We start from the raw sequence: 15,124 nt of genomic DNA on the forward strand, positions 1-15,124 counted from the left end.
ATCCTTGAGCTTCAGACAAAATCTTGTGAGAACAGGCTCCTATGTGGGCGACGAGCAACACAAATTCTGGCATCTCCTGGTGCCGCTGGTACCGCCTACTCTGCAGGTGACATGGATCACCAGGCACAGATCTGGCCCACCCACTAGCGTGTCTCGAGCATTCCGCACTCCCGCGGCCATTCCGACACTACCCCAGATAACCTCCGCCAGCGCATAGTCCTGCTTTTTCTCCCGAACACGCTTTCTATGTATGTGTGTGCTGTATGCCGCGCTCAGATGAAGACGTAGAACTAGACAGCATGAATGACGCTGCTGCCGAGCCCTTGATCTCCACCGACCGCCGCGTTCCGAACGATGCACGCGACCGCTACGACGAAGCCGACGACGCGAGTATAAGAGAGGATGAGGTGGACGAGAGCGCCTTGGTATCCCCAGGCCTGTTTATTTGGTGTCTGACCATATGCGCCGGGGTCTCAGGGTTACTATTTGGATATGAGTATGTCGCATCCATTCCCGCGATCTTTTGCGCCATGCCTCATGGCATCTACAGAAAATGGGAGTAGCAACAATATACTAACGCTACGCAGCACCGGTGTTATATCCTCTACCCTCATATCCATAAACACCGATCTCTCCTCCCGTCCCCTGACCACCCTCGACAAGAGCTTGATCACGTCTTGCACTTCGTTCTTCGCACTCCTCGCCTCGCCCCTAACGGGTATCCTCGCCGATGCATACGGACGCAAAACCGTGATCCTCGTCGCAGACATCCTCTTCATACTCGGTGCGCTGCTGCAGGCATGGACAAGCAGTGTTGGCGGCATGATCGTGGGTCGGTCTATCGTCGGCGCAGCAGTTGGAAGCGCGTCGTTCGTTGTACCGCTGTATATCTCAGAGCTCAGCCCTAGCCCTTTCCGCGGACGGCTGGTGGTAGTGAGCAGTTTGTTCATTACTGGTGGACAGGTCGTCGCTTATATTGTTGGGTGGTTGTTCTCAGAAAGATTGCATGGATGGAGATGGATGGTGGGTTTGGGGGCTTTACCGGCTGCCATACAGTTCGTCATGCTGTTTTTCCTGCCCGAAACACCGCGGTATCTCGTCAAGGCTGGAATGACGCAACAAGCGAAGAGGGTATTGGGCAGAGTGTACAAGAGCGAGGAAAGTGGGACGAAGTTGGTGAACGCCGTGCTGAGGCGGGTAGAGAAAGAGATTGAAGAGGAGGAGGATGCAGCTGGACTGAGAGGGACTCCTGACATGGCTAAGATCGGTTGGAGAGCTAAGAAGGAGAGGATACAAGACAGCTTCTCTCAACTGATCGTCATCGGAGGGAACCGTAGAGCCTTGATTATCGCCTGCATGCTCCAGGGCTTCCAGCAACTGTGTGGCTTTGTAAGTCTCCTTCCTCACGTCCAAGCAACAGATATTCCCACTCATACCATCAAACATATCAGAGTATTAAACTCCCACTAACATTACCCCCAGAATTCACTAATGTACTTCTCCGCCACAATATTCCGCCTCGTTGGTTTCGAATCACCAACCCTAACCTCGCTCTCCATCGCCATCACAAACTTCCTCTTCACACTCGTAGCCTTCCACTACATCGACCGCATCGGACGCCGCCGTATCCTCCTCTGGTCCGTACCCATCATGATCATCGGCCTCGCACTATGCGCCATCGCTTTCCTCTTCGTCGACCTTCCCACCGAGGAAGCTTCCGCTACCGCCACTGCCATCGCCGGCGATAACAACGAGATATGGCCCTTGGTTATTCTCTTCTCCATGATAACATACGTCGCTGGTTACGCGATAGGCATGGGCAATGTTCCTTGGCAACAATCTGAACTCTTTCCCCTGTCTGTAAGGTCGCTTGGGTCTGCGGTGTCGACGGCTACGAATTGGGGGTCGAATACTTTTATTGGGATTACGTTTCTGCCCATGATGAATGTATTCACCCCCGTGGGAACGTTTGCGTTGTATGCCGTGGTCTGTGTGGTTGCGGAGATTGTCATTTGGAGGATATATCCTGAGACGGCGGGGTTGGGGTTGGAAGACGTGGGTGGGTTATTGAAGGATGGGTTTGGGGTAAAGGACAGTGTTAGGAGGTTTGAAGAGAGACGACGGGATCGGTGATAGAGGGGGTAGTTTGAAGAATCGTACGTTAGAGTTTAGTCACCTTGCAGCGTTATGTGTTTGTACATCGAGTGTGACGCCAAAGTTAGTGATGGATCGAGAGATTACAGCTATTGACGTGAAGCCTGACACCGAGTTCCTATGCATAAATGCCAGCGCCCTCCCTGACATATTTCTTGTCCTTCGAATTCGTACGCTCCCATTTATTCAGACAGCCATCCTATACCACACTCACAACCACGCAACAATGAAGCCTACATTCTTCCTCCTCACGACCCTTAGCGCTCTGGTAGCCGCTGCCCCAGTCCACGCCTCCAACCCCCCTCCTCCCCTCCCCACAGCCTTCTACCCTGACCCTGTCTCTGGCTCCGGCTCCGGCCAAATGGTCGACAACATGCTTCCGGACAGCGACCTCCCAGGTGGCGGCATTGCCTCCGGCCAAATGGTCGACAACATGCTTCCCGACAGCGACCTCCCCGGGGGCGGCATCGGCTCCTCTTCTCCTCAGATGTCCGACAAACGCGCCCTTGCCAACGCGGTCCCTGATAAATACGACTCGTCTACGTATTACGACGCAGCTGCTGAGAAAGAAGCAGAGGAGCTGGCTCTTGTGCTAGACGCTGCGAGTGAGAATGCGGCGGAGGACGAGAGTGCGGATACCAGCCTTAACGTGAAGAGGGGACAGGGACAGGGAATGGAAGGCAAAAGCGTGGAGGGGTGTAAGAAGAGGGCTGAGCCGGCAGGGTGTGTGAAGTGCCAGAAGGAGTGGGATATGTACGTTTGATCCGGCTCACACTACAATCTCTGTATTCATCGCGTTGGTACGGGTTTGAGCTCGATGCTAATGGTGTCATTCAGGCATGTATCGTGTTTGTGCGAGAAGAAAGTTGGTTTTGATGCGTGCGTGCAGAGCAAGATTAAGAACTACGTAAGTTGAAGGTTTCGGAGCGCGCAGAGCTGATGGAAGACACTAACATACTGGTAGGACGCCTGCGCAAAGAAGGAGTGCCCATAAGCTAGGTATGGCTATGAGTAAGTGGAGACCACTGCAGGAGGAGAGTCGGTGGACGCGTATTTGATCTGCTCCAAGATTGTTGTGTCTGTGTCAACGGGCGTTGAGAGTTCGTAGTGGAAATTTACATTTCAGATTTTTTATTCTGTCTGCTATAACACATTTTCCAGGCGTATCGTCGCTTTTGCGTCGATGCGAAACTTTGATAACCTTGGTGACCCGTTCCCGCATCCATATTAGAAGTTACCTCATTCGCCGTAAACGCCAAAGTGTCATTAACTCATTACCCTTCCATCCCCTCGTGCCGAAACGCCAACGCTGATGCAAATGCCGGAATTCTTGTGTCCCTCATCCTTCACACGCTAGGGTGACGGGTATCACGTCATGCCAATCGGCCATGCGTAGAGTGTAAATCTCCTAGTTGCCAACCGCCGTATCGTTGAGCGCGACACAGACAGCACCACGGTGGTGTCCGTTGTACTGCCTGATGATGCTCTGGCTACCAAGCTCCCACAGCCTTGCGTAGTGGTCCGAGCAGCTGGTAACGAGGTAGGCGCTATCGGCTGAGAAGGCACAATCCCAGACCCACCTCTGATGACCATGTAGCGTAGTCTCCAGGGGGAAGGCAGCTGGGTCGCGCTCGCTAGCTGCCGGCAGGTTGTCGGTGGGCGTGACGTTGTGGGGTGCGGTAGGATCGACGGACCAGATGCGCGCTGTGTGGTCGGCGGAGCAAGTGGCTAGATGACGGACGTCCGGGGAGAGGAGGACGCGGGTGATGTACGTTGTGTGGGCCACGAACTTGCAGATGGGGAGGATCGAGGTGGTATCGCTGCGCTGGATCATGCGCCAAACGTAGACGTTGCCCTAACACGCGGTGTTAGCGAAGGTTTGATACTTTCATCTGGCCAGACTCACGGCGTTGTTGCCTGCGCAGACCATGCTTCCATCGCTTGCAACCGTAACACTAGCCACGCTGACGTCGTCCTCTGGAATGAGCTGGTGAGAGCACTTATTCTCTCCCAGGTCCCAGATCCTCACGTTACCACCGCGGTCGCAGCTGATGAGCTCTCCCTGGTTTGGATGGATGACGACATCGTTGACCGGAACACCATGAGTGTAGTTGCGCTGAACGTTGCCTGATCGCGTGTCCCAGATCTTGACCGTGCCATCTTCAGACGAGGTGACCAGCCACTTGGACTCGCAGTGGAACGCGACACCGGTGATGTTGGAGGTGTGACCGTCGAAGGTGAGGATCGCGTTCGGATTTGTGGACTTGATATCGTAGAGCTTGACCGTATGATGACCTGCGGCGGCGAGGTATCGCTTGTCGGGCGAGATGCAAAGGCGGTTGACTTGGGAGTCGGGGTGCGGGATAGTCCGGGAGCATATACCGGAGAGCGCTTCCCAGAATCTAGTCGTCGGAGTCAGTACGAATGGCTGCCAATGGCGCATGAGACGCGTGCGAACCTAATGGTATGGTCGTAACCGGCTGCAATTGGATGTTAGTTGTTTGTCTGCCACATGTGGGGTAGGCAGCTCGACGTACCTGTGCATAGAATGACCGACATCTTGATTATAGGGTCTCTGTCTATTTACGAATTAGGGATGAACTTTTGTGTATACCGGAAACCCGTAGTAGTACAATCAATGCGACGGTGTTAGTATGCGCGACAACTGCAGAACATGACGCGCGCGAAGTTGCGATCACGATTGGAGAGCTTTGCGCGTTGAGGGGAGTTGGAGTTGGTCTTGTTCGGGAGTGCTTGGGCCACTTCAGCCCTATGGCGGTCAGCCTATAGCGGCCTAGCGCTACGTAAGCTCCTCATAGTGAATGGTGAATTTAGATGTCGTGACTGTGCTTGCGCGAAGGTCACACTTGTTACGAGTGTCAGGCACATGATGTGGAAGCCATACTCTTTTGCCTTCGTAGACTTCAGAGTTGGGTGCTCTATCGTACAACACAAAACACAAGCTATAAAGCAAGTACAATATATCTAGGCTGTAGGGAACTGAGTATACACAACACTAGATGGTATTTCCAGTGCCTGTCTACATGACACCCGGGTACGCAAAGATACGGTAACTAGCCGTACCGTTCCAAGACCCCAATAGCCTACAGCTTACTAGCTGTATGCATAAGCGAATAACTCTTCGGTCCACTCTCCAACGCATCCTTCGTGATCTCACCAACATTCTTGAACCCTCCAACGTTCATCAAGATGTCCAGATCAGCTAGTAGACCGCGCATAACATGGTCGACTCCCGTCTCGCCCATGATCGAAAGGCCCCAGATCCACAGACGGCCAACGAATACGAATTTTGCGCCCAGAGCGAGCGCTTTGAAGACGTCGGATGCGGAACGGACGCCGGAGTCGAACATGATGTAGATTTTGTCGCCGACAGCTGGAGAATTCTTTAGTCGTGTATCAATGAGGAAGAGCAGACATGATACGTACCATCAACAATGTTCTCAAGAGAGTCAAGACTTGCAACTGCGCCGTCGACTTGTCTTCCAGCGTGGTTGCTGACTACGATGCCATCGAAGCCCAGATCAACAGCTTTCTTCGCATCGTCGACACTCTGAATGCCCTTCAGAGAAAATGGCTTACCACCGCTGAGCTCCTTCCATAGTTTCATCGCCCACACAGCCTTCTCCCACGTATGCGCGCGTCCATGCCATACGTTATCGATCCAGAGCGCGCCAGCTTCATTGGGCTGTGTCTTGGGGTCAATGCCCTTTTCCTTGAGCCTCTTCTGGAAGACGGGGTCGGTAAGGCCCAGATCCGCACCAAGCCCGTGGTAGAAGGCGTAATTTGAATTTGCAACATCGTCATGTCTCCATCCAAGCTGCCAAGTGTCAAGCGTTAGGATGCAGGCTGTGAAGCCGCTGTCCGCAGCACGTTGGAGGAGCGATCGAGTGAGCTCATCATCGTGCGGCATGTAGAGCTGGAAGAACCTCACACCCTTCTCGCCACCACCGGCAGCGGTGCCTGTGTCGCCTTGTCCTTTCCTCACACCCTCATCGTTGGCATGGCCTACGTCCTCTATGCTCTGTGAGCCTGCTGTCGAGAGACAGTATGGTAGCCCCAAGGCGCCTGCGGCTCTTGCTACGGGTAGCTCGCCCTCTGGGTTGTAGATCTTGTTGATACCAACAGGCGCAAATCCAATCGGCGCAGGCACTTTGTGTCCAAAGATCTCGGTCGCAGTGTCGCGCTGGTTTGTATCTACGAGCATACGCGGGATAATGCGATGTCGGTAGAACGCTTGTCTGTTTACGGTATGGGTGTGCGATTGGCCGGCATTTGAAGACGCGTAGAACCAGCCACCTTGGCTGAGTTTCTCTTTTGCTAATTCTTCGAGTTTGCCCGGTTCTATGTACAGTACATCAGCTTTGCGCGATAGTGCTGTGAAGGTAAAGCATACTTACCTGTGTTGAACACTGGTACTTCGCCCTCATTGGATTTCCAAAAGTTCTCTCGCTGAAACAAGGCGTATTGCTGCGTGGTTCGGGCCTTTTGGTTGGGATTTACAGGGTCCATGATGCAAGTGGCCAGTCAGGAACAGCGTCGGAGCAATTGAGGAAGGAACTCGATAATGGATCTTGAAGGGAATGATTGTTTTACTGTGTCTTTTGAATCAAGAACAAGCGTTAACATTGCTAAAAGCAATGTACCACCGGCACTCTCGGATCCACGCCATAATCGTGACGCTTGCACAGCTGTCGCAAATTATGACGAAAGGTGATGCTGCTCGGACTGGACCCTGATCTCAAGCTTATCTCCGGACTCGCGGACGGCAATGCGAACGGCAATTGCATGTAGCATGGCTGGAACACAGACCTCGCTATCGATTGACACACTCGGCTGTGAGTCAATTTCCAAGATCGGAGTCTATATGTGTCCGTTGACGATGACTGTCAAGATGGCACCCAGATTAGGTGCACGTCGAAAAACGACCTAAGAGCGGGAGAGTGGGGCAACTGAAAGCTTGTTTGCCAGCAATAAGTAGACCTATAAAGACAAGGAACCCGGCGCTATCTGATGCAACACGCATTCTACTATGCCTTAGAACGCGGCTGATAGAAGTGATGTCATAAGGGCACTGCATACGCTTCCAGTTTAGACACAGATGACGGTCACAATAAGCACCATCTTGATAAAACCATTGTATCATGAACAAAGTGATAGCTAGGTAAAGTGGAAGGCTAAGGCCGAGCCCGCCAGGTATCATTTCGTAAATCTGCCAGCTTGCGATCTATGAGGCTCGTTTCCATGACCCGTCGTTCGATTCTACAGGAAACCAACGTACCCATCGTCGCTTGCAAAACATCCATAAGAGAGACATTGCATATCATCATGCATCGGAATTGAGCCCTTCGAGCCAAACATCATTAATCGTGGCCAAGTCAAGTGAGGACAAGCTATTTCTCGCTCGTCTTGGTTGTGCCTGCCTCAGGCTTCTTGTCGGTCTGGGACTCCGGAGCGTCGGACTTCTCCGTCTGTACAGATGAGGGCGACTCAGTCACTTGGACCTTGCTCTCGTGCTGAGGGCCTGGCGTGCCTTCGCGATCCTCGCGAGACTTGGCGTTGGCGTCCTGGTCGTACTTGTTGACTTGCGAATCCAGATCCTTGTCTTCGTCCTCGTTATCGAACATCTCGCCGTCATTGTCTCCAGTCGAGACTTCGGTACCGTCGCCGAGAAGGATGATGCGACCGCCGTTGCCGTTGTTCGGCCGGAATCGACTGTCCAAGTCCATGTCGATGTCATCAGGAGAATCGTCAATGCGATGGTGAACGCCGGGACCGCGGAACTCGGCTACACAATTATATTAGAACTGAACTACTCGCTCTCTGAGGCGGACTTGGCTGGATCTTCTGACTTGCCGTACTCTGGCGGCGCACATGGACCCTCTCCATTCGCAACCCGCTTTGCGATGTCCTCGTACCACTGCTCCTTCGTCCTTCCTTGTAGGAGACCAATGACAGTCATGGTCATGTTGTCACAGCCAACACCTCCCGTGTCGCTGTTTGAAGCCAGACAGTTGTCCATCATGTTCTCGCAAATGGAAGCAAGATCCTGCTTTGCGACAATTCCGCGCCTAACGAACTCGACGACGGCTTGAGAAGACTGGCAATCCCAGATACCTGTATGGAGTCAATGAGAGCGCACGAGCATAGCAGGTTGTACTATCTTACCATCGCAGGCGACGATCAAGAACTCGTCATCTTGGTTGATATCATGTATCTCAACATCCGGGAAGGCAGTAACTATCTGCTGCTCCGGAGGGAGATCGGCGCTCTTCTTGAACTCGAAGTCACCTATCGCGCGCGACAGAGCCAGGTTGCCGTTGACACGGCCAAAGTCGACGAAACCACCTGCGGCTTGGATACGTGCCTTCTCAGCTAATATATGTCAGTGCTGCTTGCCTTCGTCATCTATGTTTCTTACCCTCATTCTGGGGCTTATGGTCGAAAGAGAGCGGCTTAGCCCTTCCCTTGACGCCTAGGACAGTACGCGAGTCACCTGCGTTGGCCTGTTGATGTGAGAATTGTCCAAGGAATGTTATATGGGGTCAACGTACGACGTAGATCTTGTCTTTGGAAAGGACGGCCACGGACGCAGTGCAGCCAGATACCTCCTCTTCGTACTTGGGATCTGTTCGCGTGAGTCAGCCACCTGTTGACTAAAGAAAGGTGCCCTGAAAAACATACCACTCAAGATGGCGCGGTCTGTTGCGAGGAAACCATCTTGTAGAGCCTTCTTGATGTCGCCCTCTTTGAAAGCCTCCTGTTTCGCGACAATCTGGTGTAGCTGCTCGCCAGCATACAAGGCTACCTTGTCACCACCGTGTCCGTCGTATACGCCGAAGAAGGCAAGTCGCTTGTCGTTGCCAGTGGGTTTGCCGGCTTCACCTGCAAAGTCTAGTACGGTGGCATGCGCGTCCTCCATGCTGATCCGCCAGCCCTGCATCGACGACACGCCGTAGATGAGTGACTCGCCATCGCCGTTTTCGGATTTCTGTGCAAGCAGCGTATTAGCGTCGTATTAACGTAAAGGACAACCTGCGCGGCCGTGCAGCTCAATGCAGGCGACTGCCGCCAAATAGAGCGAGGAGTAGCGCAGGTGCGGGGGCGGGGGGCCAGCATTGGGAGGCAATTACCTTGTCGACGACGGGTTCTGAGAGTGTCTGACCCATGTTGTCCGGTGCCTACAAGGACCTGTGGGAGGAGACGAGGGGAAGTCTGAGGTTGATCGCGGGTCTCCCTAGGGGCATAGAATTCCAAACTGCGCTGTTGGTGTGTGGGGGGATTTCAGATGTGGCTAGGCGCAGGGGCGACTGGGTAAGTGGCCGGGCGTGTGTGGTGGGCGTCGTGTAGGTCCTTAGGAAGAGGACAGGAGAAAAGAATTGCGTGCTCTAGCTCGCGGGGGTAAACAGGCCGGATGGTGTTGTAGGCAAAGAGTGACGCTGCTCTACCTGTCAGGCCGGGCCCGTGCGGGCTAGTGGGTGTGGCTAGGTCGAGGCCAGAAACGATGACGCCGCCGCATTTTCTGCAGTCCCGTTTCCCCCACCAGCTCCTGTCGCTGTGGATTGCGCCCTCCTGACTGGAATACGCGCTCAGTTTGCCAATGGCTGCCTGGTCGTGCATCTTTCCGGGCGGTGCTCTGCTAAGGCGAGGCAGCCGGCGCCTAGATGCTTGCTTACTTGTGCAAGAGCTCGCGTGCCACGCACAAAGCCTTGAGCACCCCTATCAGCGCCTCAACAGCAGCCGCCGCCTGGCCTCGATGCACTGGAGCTGATCGTCCTTTCTGGCTGGGGCATAGCTCCATCACTCGATACAAGAAGCCCTCTTCCTCAAGTTGTACCTGTCCCGCATCAAGCACCCTGAATGTGGGCCGTCTAATCTACACAGCTGGTCTGAATCCCCAAAGATCGTGCATACATTCAGGGTTTGGATGTAGTAGTACGGTTCGGAAAGAACTTGCTTTGCTGCACATGAATTTGGTCCCGTGAACGCGATAGAAAGGGCAACACTTGCTCAGCCGCGTTGCGGCGCGACAATTCCCAGGGTCCAGATTCCGTGTCGGGCTCTGAAGATGCACTACGACGGATTGGTACTACCCGACCGATTGGCACGCAAGGTGTTGCTTCCTCCTACATAACACTCCCGAAACTCGCGATGTACGTTCCACTGTAGCACGAGGCAGGAGCTGTGAGCCGCCAAACCGTGGCCCTTTTCTAACGCGGCACCATGTTATGGCTGCATATGAGCAGCTGCGTGGGTAACTGGGAGCACAAGATACCTGTGCAACGTGGTCCTGAAACTCCCCATATATTTTCCATGGAAAAGCTATAACGGGGACGCTTGACCTGGGCTACCGAGGTCCTTTTGATACAGTGCAGCAACACTAAACATCTGAAATACTCTTATGGCACTGACTCAGTGTTGCTTCTGTGAGACGAGCGTGCCCCCGGAGGACCCCGGTACCCCGGAGACCCCAAATGTTCTTTGGATATGCACTAAAAGCCCCACGACGAGGGCGACAGCTCAAATGATAGAACCCCGTGTCGCCAACTTCCTTCGTCATCTACCCGGGGTAATGGCTTCGGAACTTTCATGAGATTATCTATCAGACGCGCACGTATAAGCCGTCGCACGGTCCGAATCTCGCAGTCATCGCCCAATGTGGCTTAGTCTAGACTTGAACCTCGGCTGTCCGAGGTAGCGCAAGATCGACATCCTACTTAATCATCATTCCAAACACACCCTCTTCCCATCATCTCCATCATCAATCTACTATCACAATGAAGCCAACACCGGACTGGGTCAAGCAACTGAAGCCTTCGGGCATTCAAGGCCACGAATTGCTCAAGGCTGAACGCGAAAACTCCAATGTACCCGTCCAGGAGCTAGAAGTCCTCCTACACACGCAAGATGTCATCGACAGGAGAAACAAGATCCTTGACATTCTCAAGTCAGAGAAGGTCTTCGACAAGTCGCAGAACTACTTCATGGGAAGGATCGACAGATTCGAGAGGGCGCTTGCAAGGGAGAAGAGACTCAGAATCTTGAAGAAGCAACACAACTGGTCTTTTGACGAGTTCAGGACTGCTACAGAGCTTGTTGGCGAACCCGGACCATACGGACTCCACGACTCTATGTTCAAGGTACGCGCCATGTTCTGTCACCGCGCGACTTCTACTCACTATGCAGGTTACACTTGAAGGCCAGGGTACGCCGGAGCAGCAGGAAAAGTGGCTCACCAAGGCCAATAACTACGAGATCATCGGATGTTATGCTCAGACTGAGCTTGGCCATGGTTCTAACGTTCGAGGACTTGAAACAACCGCCACATGGAACAAGGAGGACAAGACCTTCACCATCCACTCCCCACATCTGACCGCCAGCAAATGGTGGATTGGATCCCTAGGTCGCACAGCTAACCACGCGGTCGTCATGGCTCAGCTCATCATTGATGGCAAATCATACGGGCCGACTCCATTCTGCGTCCAGATCCGTGACCTGAAGACACATGAGCCGCTCGACAACATCCACATTGGAGACATTGGTCCTAAGTTCGGTTACAACACCATGGACAACGGTTTCCTTCTCTTCAACCAAGTCAAGATTCCCCACATTAGCATGCTGGCTCGTTACACATTTGTTGACCCCAACACGAACAAGTTTGGACGCCGTGGCGCGCCCTCCCTCGTCTATGGAACCCTCACATGGGTTCGATCGACTATAGTCATGCAAGCCGGTAGTGTGCTGGCTCGAGGTGTTACCATCGCCACCCGTTACTGTGCTGTGCGACGGCAATTCCAGGACCGAGATGCTCCCGCCGGTGAGGCTGAGACTGCTGTTCTGAACTACACCATGGTGCAGATTCGGTTGCTTCCTCTTCTCGCCGCTACCTTCGCTTTACATTTCACCGGAAAGTCGATGATGGACATGTACCAGGAGAACCAGAAGAGGATCGCTCAGGGCAACGCTACCAATGCACCAAGCAAGCGCGGAGCAGGGCCAGAGGAGGTGCAATCGGGCAGCGATATGTTAGCAGACCTGCACGCTTCTTCATGCGCATTGAAGTCGCTTAGCAGTTCGATCGCAGCAGAGGGTCTCGAGGTTTGCCGACGAGCCTGTGGTGGTCACGGCTACTCAAGCTTCAGCGGTATCGGGCCGTGGTACTCTGACTACCTCCCTACTACCACTTGGGAAGGCGACAACTACATGTTGACCCAGCAAGTCGCGCGATACGTAAGTCTCTTATACTCTGCTAAACTGCAATCAGCCCTTACTAACCTTTGCTCTAGATGCTCAAGTCCGCCCGTTCCGTACTCAAGGGCGAAAAGCCAACCAACGACACAACCCAGATCCTTTCTCAATTCCATGCACGCCGCGAAATCGGCTGCGCATTCGACGTTATTGGCGACGACGACGATCTCGTCAATGCCTTCGCCTGGCGCGTATCGTTCCTTACCTTCGAAGCCAGCAAGCACCGCGATGAGCAGAGGAAGCCCTGGAACGATCTGCTCGTCGACTTCTACCGCCTCAGCAAGGCCCACGCACAGTACATGGTCGTAAAGAACAACCTGTCTGCGCTCAGGAACATCGCAAAGGCAGGCAACATTGACAAGAGCATTGTCGACGTGCTGATGAAGCTGTTCCGTCTCTTCGCTCTACACACACTTGAGCAGGAGGGCTCGGAGTTCTACGCTTCCGGCGCATGCAGCAAGCACCAGATTTCGCTCGCGAGAACCAACACCGTCATGAACCTGCTCAAGGAGATCCGGCCACACGCTGTTAGGCTTGTGGATGCCTGGGGCTTTGACGACTGGGTCTTGGACAGCAGTCTGGGCCGCGCAGACGGCAAGGTCTACGAGGACATGTTCTACAGGGCCAGCGAGCTCAACCCGCTTAACAATTACACCGTCGACCCATACCCGGATAGCGATGTCCTGTTCAAGCGCATTGAGAAGAGCAAGTTGTAGGAGAAGGCATGTCTTTGTATATATGTAATTGTATTTGAATAGAACAGCGATCTTGATGTTGAAGAAGTTTGAGGTCGTGTAGCCATCGAAATCTTGTTCCATTGTAGTGCATGTGCATATAATGAGTAGGCCGAGAGGCAACCAACGGGTAATCTGATCCGGGAAGTGGAGACACGGCATGCGCTTACCCTCGATGGTCTATTTAGTAACTGCATATGAACATATCTTCATCCAAACCCATAGTGTTTCTCCTCAACCCCCTCAATCTACTCATCATAGCCCTCATCACCCGAATACATCCCTTCTCCCAATATGGCACCCTCAGACCCCGCCACAGGTGCTGGCGTCCTCCTCGCCTTTCTTAAACCCACCTCAGCCGGAGGTAACGAAGCACAACCAGACGACAAGCTCCCCCTCTTATCCACGGCCATAACAGGAAATGTTCTCGGCATCAAATCAGCAACGCAATACAAAGCCGCCAATGCAGAATATGACAAACAGCATCTCTTCGTCTGCGACACAGAAGACCTAGCACGTGTGAATATAAAGCAGATGTTGAAGTTTCTTGACGGCGAGAATGTGGGTGGAGAGTGGGATGTTAGGGCGTATTCTGAAGTCCAGATCTTTGGTCCGAAGAAGACTGGTGGTATGTCTGCACATTATATTTTGACTAGAAACGGAGATGAGAGGTATCATTCGCTGACCTCAAGCTTGTAGAACCTGCAAAGACTATCATGATAGCACTCATGCAACCCTCGCCTACCGGCGCCGAGGACCTGGATGCTTGGTACCGCGAAGAGCATAACCAGCAAACGTCTGAGCAACCAGGTTGGCTGCGCACATGTCGGTATTCACTTGTCAGGCAAGAATCGGGTTCTGAAGATGAGGAAGGGAAGGAACAAGAGTTGTCTTTCCTGGCTATTCATGAGTTCGGGGAGGGTGAGCAGTTGGGGGACATGGTCAAGGCTTTTGAGCCGGTTAGTGAGTGGACGATGAGGGTTATGAAGGATGCGGTGGGGATTGATGCGGCGATTTATCGGAGGAGGTGAGTGGATGAAAGAAAAGTTGGGAGTGTGGTACTGGGTAGATTGGAGTTCGTCCTCTAAGAAGACGTCTATCCCTGGACATCTTATCCCATCATTTCCAATATGATATCACGGGTACGTGTTCAGCAGGTGTCCACACAGTCGCATTTCCATCGAACCCATACGTTCATGTCATCTGCTAGCTATCAGGTGCTCGGTACATTGTTGAAGACGGGAAGCCGTGTGCGCATGAGCATCTAACGTCGACGGCGCCGAGCTCTGATGCTCATCGCACCTGAGTCCTAGTCTTAGAGTAGACTTGATTTCAGTGTAATTCGACACTCCGCAAGCAATTTCTCGACATCCCTGAGCTGGGCGGCAACATCTTCCCGAAGTGTTCGCGTCACCTTTCCCCATCGAAAACTCACCAGTTGAGCCTCATGTAGCCGCGGATAGTACCGCTTGATAAACCGGGAGTAGTTATCGGCGTTCCATGGGGGGACACAAATATAGAGACCTGGACGGAGAAGACCCATCTTCTCGATCCTGATAGCCGTGATGGATCCGCAGATTGCCGCCCCTAGATATTGAAGCGCTGTTGGGAGGTCATAATAATTTTGGAGGTCAAAGGTACGGTGTTTGTAGATGAAGTCCCTTGCTTCGTTGCGTATCGTTTGGCAAGAGAATAGAAGGCTAAAGGCTCCTGGAAAGTGACGGCTGTGCACTGGAGGTTGCGGACGGCGCGAGCGCGTAGGGGATATACATTTCCTGTCGAAGGCGTAGTCGTAAACTATGAGTCGGAGTTCCGTGGGTAGGTCGAGGAAACGGAAGGGCTGATGGACGGCCCGGACGCTAGAGCGCTGTCAGTGGAAGCATATAGCTCAGTGCGGCGAATAACTTACGTCTCTGTACTTCTACTCCTGTCGGCGCCAGATCGATGCAGAAGGGTACCCTGGGCGGTGG

The 15,124-nt window shown here is 53.3% G+C and overlaps 5 protein-coding genes across 5 annotated transcripts; 3 read left to right on the top strand and 2 right to left on the bottom strand.

Moving 5' to 3' along the window:
* Positions 1-299: 299 nt before the first annotated feature.
* Positions 300-3,148, top strand: J4E83_003265 (uncharacterized protein; the record flags this gene model as incomplete). The annotated part of the gene is made up of 6 exons (XM_049330202.1): positions 300-496; positions 588-1,389; positions 1,483-1,860; positions 2,345-2,877; positions 2,992-3,061; positions 3,119-3,148. 6 exons carry the CDS (start codon positions 300-302, stop codon positions 3,146-3,148), a joined length of 2,010 nt encoding a protein of 669 aa, XP_049190698.1.
* Positions 3,149-3,562: 414 nt separating this feature from the next.
* On the bottom strand, positions 3,563-6,684 carry J4E83_003266 (uncharacterized protein; the record flags this gene model as incomplete). Its single annotated transcript, XM_049330203.1, has 7 exons — positions 3,563-4,009; positions 4,061-4,556; positions 4,613-4,634; positions 4,692-4,729; positions 5,263-5,548; positions 5,602-6,516; positions 6,573-6,684. The coding sequence occupies 7 exons, from the start codon at positions 6,682-6,684 to the stop codon at positions 3,563-3,565; spliced, it is 2,316 nt and encodes a 771-aa protein (XP_049190699.1).
* Positions 6,685-7,565: 881 nt separating this feature from the next.
* PTC2 (Protein phosphatase 2C 2) lies at positions 7,566-9,341 on the bottom strand (the record flags this gene model as incomplete). The annotated part of the gene is made up of 7 exons (XM_049330204.1): positions 7,566-7,960; positions 8,047-8,289; positions 8,341-8,547; positions 8,594-8,678; positions 8,727-8,800; positions 8,857-9,163; positions 9,306-9,341. The coding sequence occupies 7 exons, from the start codon at positions 9,339-9,341 to the stop codon at positions 7,566-7,568; spliced, it is 1,347 nt and encodes a 448-aa protein (XP_049190700.1).
* A 1,608-nt stretch (positions 9,342-10,949) lies between these two features.
* Positions 10,950-13,136, top strand: J4E83_003268 (uncharacterized protein; the record flags this gene model as incomplete). Its single annotated transcript, XM_049330205.1, has 3 exons — positions 10,950-11,312; positions 11,359-12,402; positions 12,459-13,136. The coding sequence occupies 3 exons, from the start codon at positions 10,950-10,952 to the stop codon at positions 13,134-13,136; spliced, it is 2,085 nt and encodes a 694-aa protein (XP_049190701.1).
* A 312-nt stretch (positions 13,137-13,448) lies between these two features.
* On the top strand, positions 13,449-14,185 carry J4E83_003269 (uncharacterized protein; the record flags this gene model as incomplete). Its single annotated transcript, XM_049330206.1, has 2 exons — positions 13,449-13,782; positions 13,854-14,185. 2 exons carry the CDS (start codon positions 13,449-13,451, stop codon positions 14,183-14,185), a joined length of 666 nt encoding a protein of 221 aa, XP_049190702.1.
* Positions 14,186-15,124: the final 939 nt, after the last annotated feature.

Source organism: Alternaria metachromatica, assembly GCF_023757995.1.
Source record: "Alternaria metachromatica strain BMP 0045 chromosome Unknown scaffold_5, whole genome shotgun sequence".
NCBI lineage: Eukaryota > Fungi > Ascomycota > Dothideomycetes > Pleosporales > Pleosporaceae > Alternaria > Alternaria metachromatica.